We start from the raw sequence: 11,104 nt of genomic DNA, 5'->3' as shown, positions 1-11,104 counted from the left end.
CACATTTTAATGCCTTGTTGTTGCTACAAATTTAATTTCACATGTTTAAATGTTACAAGTATCTTATATAAAATGCAGGTAGTTTATCAGATTTCACATACTATAAAGAAAAAGAAGCTCTGTAACATTACATGACCCTATGAATAAATCTATTACAAGAATTATATCAGTATTTACACAGTTACATATAAATCCAGTCTTAAAGCTTTCACTTTAGAAATATCCCACAATCGTACAGGAATAAAAAATACATTTCATTTTCAAAACTGTGCAATTATGTTATTCTAAATAGTTGATTAATATCTAAAAGCTACACACAGTGAACTGTATGTCTTTGAGATTCTAGTTAAAGTAATAAAAAGCAAAAACACTGAGAATGCATGTTTTTTTTTTTTAGAGCAATGTAAGTTTTTTGTAAGGTTTTTAGGTATTTTTACTGAATTCATAACACTGAATATAATGATGTAAAATTAAAAGTTCATTTTAAAGCTGCTCTGACTTAAGTTTTTATATTAAAAGCTGGTACACGTCCAAGACCAAAGACGTGGTGGTGGATTTCAGAAAGTCTAAACCCCATCTTCAGTCAGTCAACATATGTGGGGTGGACATCGAACTAATGTCTTGGTGTGAATCTTGACGACAAGATGGACTGGTCCCTAAATGCAGATGCAGTTCATTGAAAGGGACAGTGTCAGATAATCTTTGACGTCTGTCCTAATAGGCTGCACATGTTTTACCAGTCTGTCATAGCCAGTGTGTTGTTCTATGCTGCTGTCTGCTGGGGACGTAACATCAGACAAAAGGACACAAAACAGTGGAAAAATCTGGCTCTGTTTTTGGACAGAAGCTGGACACATGAGGGACTGTGATGGACAGATGCACACTACGTAAGGCAAGGGACATCTTAAACAATCCACATCATCTTCTTCATCCCATTGTGACAAATCAGAATGAGCTGCAGTGAGCGACTGGAGTTATAGAAGATCCAGCTGCATCAGACTCAGCACCTCAGTCTGATTACTGAGAAACTGATGATTACTTGTTTATTAATTCTGTTTTTTTTGTTTGTTTGTTTGTTTTTTTCCAGAGCTAATGAAAAACTACATTTCCCCCAGGGGATCATTAAAGTTCATCTGTGTCTGATAGCAATGAGAAAATGACACACTAACTTTATTAAACTATGACGTTTTGTTCTAGTTTAATAAGCAGTCGTTTTTCTTATTGTTCTCCACCTGTTACTCATTCAGATGAAACTGTTGGGATATAATGACTACATGGAACTGTAAAAGTTAAAGTAACTATTTAACAACAAACTGCAGATTATGTATGTGAATATAGTTTATAGCCTATATTTAGCACTGATTAAAACTGATTTAGGATTATATAGAATTTGGAAACAAAGCTGAGAAGAGAGTGAATGTATTTAAATTCATGAAGTATCGGGAAACAGACCTCAAAAATACTGTCAGTATGTGACGTACAAGGTGGTTTATAATTAACCCATAAAGACCCAAACCTCCACCGGCGACCAAAATCATCTACTGATCTAAAATATTTAATACCTGTTGATCCACTAATCCTATCAATACGTTGAGTAATATGTTGTGTAAAATGCAGTTTGTCATCTTTTCATGGTCATCAGATATGACCCATTTGGACGTTCAGAGGCTCCGTAGTTACAGTGGAAACTCCACCAACTTCTACAACATTGATTCCCCAGTAAAACCCATGGAGTTGGATCACTGACAGTGGTTGTAGATGCTTGTTTTTACATTCAGTTATTGACACATTTTTGCTTAAAACGTCACCTTTTCTTGAGTTTTCTGGTTTTGATATAATAACCCTCAACTTTAATCTGAGTTTTTATGAACATCTACATGATCGGTATATTAAACATAGGAAAATACCTGATTTTCACTGAAAAACTGCAAAAACAGAGAATAATATAATAATAAATTATAATAAATCACTTAAGAAAAGTTAAATACAGAAAAAAACATTTTTTTTTGGATCTACCACAAAAGTAGCACTGGGTCTTTATGGGTTAAGAAGGATGTCACACGCTGGTACAAATTGTCAGATAGATTTGTTGCTGAATGTGGTCTGTAACTCTTTGAGTGTGAGATAACCTGTTCTACACGGCTCCACAGGCATAGATGAAGACCTACACATGGTCACAGGCCAGGCTGCGGAGTCACCAGCAGTACCAGCAGCAGCAGTACCAGCAGTACCAGCAGCAGCAGTACCAGCAGTACCAAAAGTACCAGCAGTACCAGCAGTACCAGCAGCAGCAGTACCAGCAGTACCAGCAGTACCAGCCCCCACAGGCGCTTCCACCTGGTGGCTTACAGAGAACACCTGGGTTAGACTTGCAGGTTGAGGAGGAGGGGATGGGGGAGAGAGGGAGACAAGAGGAAGGATAAAAAGAGGAGATCTCTGGTCTTCTTCGGACACCTCTTCATTTTCTACTTCCATGTCCGTGTCATTGCCCTCTTTGTCGATACCAAAGCCAGAGTCTGGGCTCTGCGGCTCCATCTTTAAGCTCTCATACTTTGAAGAAGTGCTGATGGAAGGGCACAGCGACAGGTGAAGGCTGTGGCTGTTATGAGGACTGAGGAAATCCTCATTATAGGTGAAGTAGGCAGGACTGGGGTTGGTTGGAGCTGAGCTGCCGGTGTAACTGGACATAAAATAGCCCATGTTGGAAAAGCAGGAGGAAGAGGAGGAAGAGGAATTGTCAGCTACCCCGCTGGTGTCTGATTCAGCCGAGGGGTAACCTCTGAAGTGAAGTAGGGCCGTGGTGGAGCTGAAGGATGGAGAGGTGGAGGGGACCACGTCCCAGGTCTCACAGACCTCCACCAATGAGATGTGGTCGCATGGCTCGGCTCTGAAGAATGATTCAGGAGCGGCAAGAGGATTTAACCATTCCTGAGAAAAGAAAAAGACATTTACAGTGTGGAGAATAAGAAAAGGGCTGTAGAGACCATTTCTTAAATTAGTCTGAGTGCATTTAAAAGCAAATGGGGCCTGTAAATGCAATACTTCAATGACTTAAAAAAAATAATGTTGTTAAAAATAGAGTATTTCAAGTGCTATAAAGACTGTGGCAACAACTCTTACTCTTTGCTTTAACTGTCTTACAACCTTTTCTGAAAACTACAAAATGTAATAATGAAGGAAGTTGATGACTGACTTTTTTTTTAGATTTCTAAAATACACCTTTGGCTGATGCAAGAAGCATCTCTCAGGTCTAAATAAAAATAAAAAGAAGAAACGAGTGTAAGTGACCTTGTTGATTCCTATCATTTTCAATAGCATTCCTGCGGTAATAAATAAATAAATAAAAATACTTTAAAAAAAAAGGACTGTCAAATTTAAAGTGCTGGACAAAGAAAGATTTCTGGTGTTGAACAACAACATTGTTAAGGCTGGCATTTCTCTGTAATAGATCAGTAATATAGATAACAGACCTTTACACAATTCTGACAGCAGAATCTTAAAGAATATTTTTCAGTGGAAGCAATAAAACTATTTTAAGTCAATATATGTTTATCCATTTAATAATTGCGTCAGCTGTGTGTCAAGCTTCAGGATCCTGCAACACCCTGGTGCAGTTTATTTTGATAAAATTCAATAATGATCAGCTCACATTCATGTTATCTCTTAAATAATCAATGGAATGGATAGATAACATGTTTTTCTTTTGGGGGTCTAATGCCATTTCTGCACTAATAAGGATATTTTTCTAAACAGGCATTTTTCCAGTGTGCTGAAGACAAAAATTCTGTCCACATGTCTTTAGTTTGACAAAATATCCCTGTAAACACCAGAACACAAAATCCACCAAAAAGCAGTACAAAAGCCCAGACATTGTTTTGTGGTGGACATTAAACTGAAGACATCACAGATATTTAGGGAATATTCAACACAGCTGATGCAGAGGCGTTATTCTGTGGTGTCTATTGAGCAGCAGAGGTGAGGAAAATTATGAACGTACTGTACATCAACACGAAAGAGTTAGTTTTAGTTTTGTGCAAATGCATTCTTTATCCACAACGCTTATGTGTCCATCTCCCAAATAAATCCATGAGCTGAACCTATACTTCCTATATCTGTTGTTTCAGACATGGACATAGTGGTGCATATTCATTATACATATGAACAATAGGCATGTGCAGATTGGGATGTGAAACCACATGGACATACAAAAACTCAACTTTTGAGAAATCGTCTTTGGAAGGCATTAAAAAAGAAGTTATATGTTGATGAGAGGCCAAAACATAGAGAAAAACGTTTTGCAAAACATCCACATAAGAGAAAATAGTGAAAACAGTGGCCCCAGTATTTAACCCTGGGGTACTCCAGTCAGAGGAGAGGAACCACGGTCCCCATTCAATGGAAATGTTCTACTGCATTTAAGACATTCAGTTATTATTAGTAGTATTATAATTTATTTATTATTGATTTTGTCCATCAAAGTTTAAAAATGTAAAATAAAACAAACAAAAAAAGGAATTTAAATAAGAAATCAATTATGGAATGGAAGTTTAAGTCAGGCAGAGTTAGAATAAAATATTTTTACCTCTTCTCAGTGAAATGATTGTGACGACATGATTTTTTTCTTGATATATAAAGAGTATCTGGGACTCAGTATGTAATCAATACACCTGTTCAGAGGGGATTACTGATGTGTAGAAATAGGAAGAAAAAGAGGAATGTATCTAAAAACTAAATTTTTCCAAATTTTTAGGCAACAATGTAATTAATAAAAAGTCTGCAGCTGATAAAGCAAATGTGGCAAAATGTGTCAGAATGCAGAGGTAAAGGGCTCAATGTGCTAACGTATTATTATTATTATTATTATTATTATTATTATTATTATTATTATTATTATTATTATATTTTTTTACCTTTAAATTTCCTTCTTGAACAGAATGAAGGGTGCCAAAATATTTGGAAGGGTTTGGTACTTCTTTCCCCTTCTGGACTCTGAAATAAATCAGAAAGTCATTACATTCAAGCAATTTTGGACAAAAAAAAAGACAAACATGCATACACTTACACCTAAAGTGTACTCACATGCTCTTTATGCAATATCTGTAAATGACCAGTGATACAACAGTGATGAAGCCTGAGATGATGAACACTAACAAGGTCACCAATGATGTCTGACCCTGAATCCACCCTGAAAAACATCGCCCACATCACAGTGTGTAATATGTGTGTGAAAGTAAAATCACAAATCAAGGATTTCTTTTGGGGGGCTCTTTTTCATCAAATTCTATTTAAATACCTGAATATTGTGTCGCTGGTGTCATGTCTGCTCCCATCCAGGATGTTGTTTGACTCCAGTCACTCCAGTCACTTTGATAAGAGGCATCCGCAGGCTTCACCCTGACCCGGACCTGGTGAGGGCCCTGGAGTTGTCTAGTGTACATTTGTAGCTCATGATGCTGCGTAGGAAAAACTTGGGCCTCCTGACAAACATATTAAAGCAATTACAAAGACACAATATCAATAATGATCATACTAATCCATTGTTTCTAAATTGTCATGTTTTGAAGTTTAGAGACTTGACTTATTATAGAACAATGCAAATCATGTTTAAAGCAAAAAACAAAACACTACATTGTGTGCAAAAGTTTTTATAGTGTCTTAAAGTAAATATGAATTGATAGATGGATGCAAACTTATGTTACAAAAAGCTAAAAAAGAAGATGTATTTCTTTTAAAAGCGCTCAAATGTGGAATAGTGCTCATTTAAAACTTGCAATGTACTTCCTTTGTTATGTTCAAAAAAGCATTATATGCATCTATATTTGAGAGTTGTGGCTGTAACTGGAAAAAAAAAAAAAAAAAGTATATGCAAATATTTTTTCTCCTTTCTACTTGTCACCATGTATTGTGTAGCTCAGTGATACCCAACCTTTCTTGGTTCATGACATCACAAATTTCGGGCGACCCCAGACATTCAAAATGGAGACAGTTGGTTTCTGATCATGTAATAGTGTGCTATACTATGGTGCAAATAAACGTTGATTTTAGATGACATTTAGTCTATATAATGTATATTATTATGGACGGAGGCAGACAAGCAAGGTTGAAATTACTGCTGAATTTTTTTTTTCCTTGGTCAGGATATGTACAGTCAGTCCAGCTTGTATTTACAAGGCTGTGAATTAATACTGAACAAACAAGAACTCAAACTATGAATTATGAAAGAGCTGCAGCATCTGAAACTGACCACAATGAACATTTAAAAGATAAACAGTACCACAGTGCTTCAGTTTCAGCTTCACAGTTTGTCATGTCTTTTATGGATTGTGATTGTCTCTGTCAACTCACCATGTATTTTTTTTTTTTTTATCAGTAAGTTTTTTTTATTATTATTATTTTTATCAATTACTAGAAATTTCAGGCGACCCCATTTGAATTCCAGGCGACCCCACATGGGGTCCCAACCCCAAGGTTGAAAAACACTGATGTAGCTTAACCCTTTCATGCATGAATTATGAGAATGTTAATCAAGATTTTGTTCTTTATTTATAATGTGCATTTAATTTTTAAAGCAATGAAACGTGTATTTACTGATATACTGTATGAAAACTATGAAATAAAAACATTTAATGCTGCTAATTTGATGTTTTCTCACATTTTAACATACACTACAAACAAAAAGTTAGGGATATTTAATATTTTTGGGGTTATTCTTTTCAGTTGGGATTTTGCACAATGCTTTTTACTTTTTTGTGTGTGAATTGAATTGAAACACATTTTTTAAATGACCAGACATAGTTTTATTTACAAATGGCAAAAAAAGAAAAAAAAGAAAAAAAAGAAATATCCTTAACTTCTTGTTTGTAGTAAACTCCAATACTAGTCACTTCATGGAGATATTATGCCAAAAAAACAAACAAAAAAAACCAAAACACTTTTTTTTGTTAATTACAGTCTAATAACGATAACAAGGAATTGATTTACACTCAAACATGTTAGATTTGGTTTATCAAGAACAGCCAAACTACAGTAATGTTATCAGTTGAAGTGTATTGTGTGCTGTGTTGGCTGATATGGAACTAAAATAACAAAATCCATGAATATACAAGAGACAGCTGTAGAATAACTGTCCACTGTAGTGACCAGTATGCATGAAAGGGGTAAGCTGTGAAGTAGGCAGGCATTAATAAGCTTTGCTTCTGCCTGAGCCTTTTTTTCAGTCAAATTGTATTATTTCTCTCTTCTTCTGTTGTTTTGAAATGCATATATGACTGAAAACTAACTAACTAACTAACTAAATGTTAACAACAAAAAAAGGAACACGCACTGAAGACAAAATGTGAGCACATCTGAACACACATGCATTCTCACCTTCCATGTCTGGTGATGCTGTTTCATCTGAACTTGGAAGTCAAAGACTTTGATGAAGTCAGAGCGAGGACTGCTTGGATTCCATGAGATCCATGTCTCATTACCGCTGCATGTGACATTAGGAACGCCAGGAGGGTGCATTTTAACTGCCATGTTTGGGAACACAGTCACACAAAATACATGCACATAAATCCACCCAGACACAGAAATGGAAAAAAGTGAAATTAATGAATTCCTTCAAAAAAGAGTAGCAACCTGTCTAATAAGAAAGTAACATTGTGTCTCAAATCTTTACTCTTAGGTGTGCAGGTGTCACATAAATTCAACATCTTCCCAAATTAAAGAACAATTATGTGTCTGGAGCAACTGAAAAGTTATCAAGGAAGAAAACATTACTCACCGTGTTTCTGTGGGCAATAACGAGTGATGTTCGCCACCAACATGCCATTACATGTCATGCTGATGCTGGGCATGGATTCATAAAAAGTGAATTCCTGGAATGAGATTTGTATCTGTTAACCCATACAGACCCACTGGTACTTCTGTGGCAGTTTCATAACAGTTGTTTTTTTTTTTTTTTTTCCCTATATTTAATTTTTTTTAAGTGATCAATCACAGTTTATTGTAATATTATCCTCTGCAGTTTGCAGCATTTTCATTAAAAATCAGGTATTTGGCTATATTTAATTTACTGATCATGTAGATGTTCATAAAAACTCAGATTAAAGTTGAGGGTTATTATATCAAAAACAGAGAAAACTCAAGAAAAAGTGACTTTTTAAGCAAAATATGTTCATAACTGAATGTGAAAACAACCATCTATGACCACTGTCATTGATCAAACTCCCTGGGATTTACTGGTGAATCAGTGTTGTTTCTATGGTAACTACGGAGCCTCTGAACATCCAAATAGGTGATATCTGATGACCATGAAGAGACGACAAACTGTATTTTACACCAGTTATTTACATGTATTGATTGGATTAATGGATCAACAGGTATGGAACATTTCAGACCAGTAGATGCTTTTGGTTGCCAGTTTGCCGTTTGGGTCCTAATTGGTTAATTAATTAAATATATGATGTTTGGATATTCACATCAATGGCCAATGTAAGTGACTTACCATCTTTTCAAAGGAAATACTGCAGCCTGGAGGAGAGGTTCCTTGTGTTACGTTGCAGCTTTGTCTAGGTAAAAAAAAAAAACAGAAAACATGATCACTGACTGCCTCAATTCGCAACCAGTTTTTTTTTTTTTTGCAATCATCATGTGAATCGGTAACTAGCAGAGTAAACATGTGTGTCTTCATTAAATCTACAGTCTTACGTTACTAGACCAGGAAAGGTTCCCCTCACACCAGAGATCAAGCAGTGTACACCAGGATCAAATGGAGAGCCGCTCCATGTACAGCTGAGATTACGGATGAAGTCATTTATACAGGAAAGTCCTGTGGAGATAAAACAACAGAAAAGAAACAAAACAAAACAATGACATGGTGTGTCTTTTCAATGTGAGTGATAACAGAGACCAATCAGGATAAAGTGTAATCTGTGAAATTGATTCACTTTTTCAGGTTTAAATGATCATGTAATGTGTAGAATAATATCTTTCATCTACAGTTAACCCATAGAGACCCAGTGCTACTGCTGCGGCAGTTCCAAAATGAATTTTTCTCCATATTTAACCTTACTTAAGGGATTTATCACCATTTATTATAATATCATCCTCTGTATTTTGCATTTTTTCAGTGGAAATCAGATGTTTTCCCATGTTTAACTTTCTGATCATGTAGATGTTCATAAAAGCTCAGAGTAAAGTTGAGAGTTGTTTAACAGAAACAGAGAAAACTGAAGAAAAAGTGACTTTTTCAGCAAAAATGTCAATGACTGAACATAAAAACAAGCATCTCCAATCACTATCATCAATGAAAATACATGGGTTTCACTGGTGAATCAGTGTTTTGGAAGATGACAGTGTTTCCACATTCACTACAGACCCTCTGAACGTCCCAGTGGGTTGTATCTGACGACCATGAAAAGATGATTAGCTGTATTTTACTTTAATTATTTCACCATATCGATAGGTTTAGTGGTGCGGAAGTTATTAAATAGTTTAGATCAGTCGATGATTTTGGTTGCCAGTGGCTGTTTGGGTCTTTATGGGTTAATGTAAGTATATTGTGAGTCTCAGGGATGTTCATACTAAACCTTGCAAACTTCTGTGAGAGTGGGCAACTTGGACTGAAAACAGAACCACAGCTGCATATAAGGACCACCGCATCTCCACAGCCATGACCATGATGTGACTGTAAACACAAAGCATCAACACACAATGTACTTTAGAATAACAAACTGGATCCTTTCCTCCATATTAAACTGTATTTTTTTTTTTAAAAATAGACTCATTTCTGAAACAGACATCAACTAAGTGACAACAGTTTTACTTGAGATGGCTCATTCACACTCATGCTGAGCAACCCTAACACTCTTCCTGAAAGGGTGACAGCACTAAAACAACAAATGAAACTTGACCGAAAATACTGACACCTGTGCAGCACTGGTGCACGGTAGAGAATATGTAAACCAGTAGTCGTATGAGATCACTTTTAGTCAGACTGCTTCAGTTTTAATTATGCCCATCTGAATACAGGATGTGTACAAACATAGTGTCCAGGTTGACATATAATTAAATAGAAAAGATCCACAGTGTGCTCTATGTCTATAAAAGGGGGAAATATGATTTGTTTGTATCATCTCACCACTTTGTTTTAACGGCTGTCGCAAATTTTCCATCATAAAGCGAGCTAATGGAAAGTACAAATGTGTCACTGAAATTAATACTTGTTACATCAATGAATAGGAGGGAAAACAGTACCAGCAGATATCAAAAACTATAGTCTAAATTCAGTTTTTCAGTAGAAACAAGTGTTATATGACACCAAAAATGACATTTTTACATTAATAAAAGACCGTACCTGCTCTAGCCGTGGGTGCCTGAATAGAAACACATTGCCGTCTCCTCTGATGGAACGTCAAGTTTCAGAAGAGTAAACTCTCCTTCTGCGATTCTTTACCTGTTTCTATCAGTAGCTCCCCCTCTTACATCCTCTCACTCATCCCTCTGTCTCCTCACTCTTATGATTTGCTCTTCTTTTTAAGTGCCCGCTGACATTTTCCATTTATAGCCACAGCCTCTGTCAGAGGCTTACAGGAAGCCTCGTGAAAATGTGAGTGATAGTGAGAGAGGATGGGCCGGTTTTGGGTTTTGGGTTGGGGCGGGAGGTGGTGGAGATGTTGGTGGGGGTGTTGGAGGAAGGTAGATTGTAGAGTGAAGCACCTCCTCCTGTTTACCACCAGCATCAGTAGCAGAGAAGCTACCTGGACCACCGACAGAGGTTTTAAGATAATAAATGCACTGAAAACACAATTACAAAGCACACCACATCCTGTTTCAATCACAATGTTAAGTGGGTGGAATGAAGAATGAGATACACATTTGTCCTATGAAGTGGTTTATGTCAATCAAACTCGCCTTAAACAGAAGATTTGGAGGATTAAAGAGACTAAACTTACTAGATTTAGACCCATGGGGTTATTCTAGACGCAGTCACAAAAAGTTGTACAGCAGCAAAACCGCTGCCGTTACAGCCACAACCACTGCAGACATTTGTGTGTGACTCAAGAGCTTCTTCAGAGACAAAGAGGAAAAGAGGTTGAAAGTTAAAGCAGCAGCCTGT

General features: G+C 36.4%; 1 protein-coding gene across 2 annotated transcripts; it reads right to left on the bottom strand.

Moving 5' to 3' along the window:
* Window positions 1–1,928: 1,928 nt before the first annotated feature.
* il2rb (interleukin 2 receptor, beta) lies at window positions 1,929–10,608 on the bottom strand. 2 transcript variants are annotated; one of them, XM_030140330.1, is made up of 10 exons: window positions 10,343–10,608; window positions 9,576–9,673; window positions 8,695–8,815; window positions 8,492–8,555; window positions 7,769–7,862; window positions 7,369–7,514; window positions 5,294–5,477; window positions 5,080–5,185; window positions 4,911–4,989; window positions 1,929–2,928 (listed from the first exon to the last, which is right to left on the bottom strand). In XM_030140330.1, the coding sequence occupies exons 2-10, from the start codon at window positions 9,664–9,666 to the stop codon at window positions 2,077–2,079; spliced, it is 1,737 nt and encodes a 578-aa protein (XP_029996190.1). In that variant the 5' UTR covers window positions 9,667–9,673; window positions 10,343–10,608; the 3' UTR covers window positions 1,929–2,076. The 2 variants fall into 2 exon arrangements, with proteins under 2 accessions (XP_029996190.1, XP_029996191.1); XM_030140331.1 differs by having other exon boundaries at window positions 10,442–10,608.
* Between the last annotated feature and the right edge of the window lie 496 nt (window positions 10,609–11,104).

This window comes from Sphaeramia orbicularis, chromosome 8 (genome assembly GCF_902148855.1).
Source record: "Sphaeramia orbicularis chromosome 8, fSphaOr1.1, whole genome shotgun sequence".
Classification (NCBI taxonomy): domain Eukaryota; kingdom Metazoa; phylum Chordata; class Actinopteri; order Kurtiformes; family Apogonidae; genus Sphaeramia; species Sphaeramia orbicularis.
Note: the sequence above shows the minus strand (reverse complement) of the source record. Positions and strands in the feature narration are given on the sequence as shown.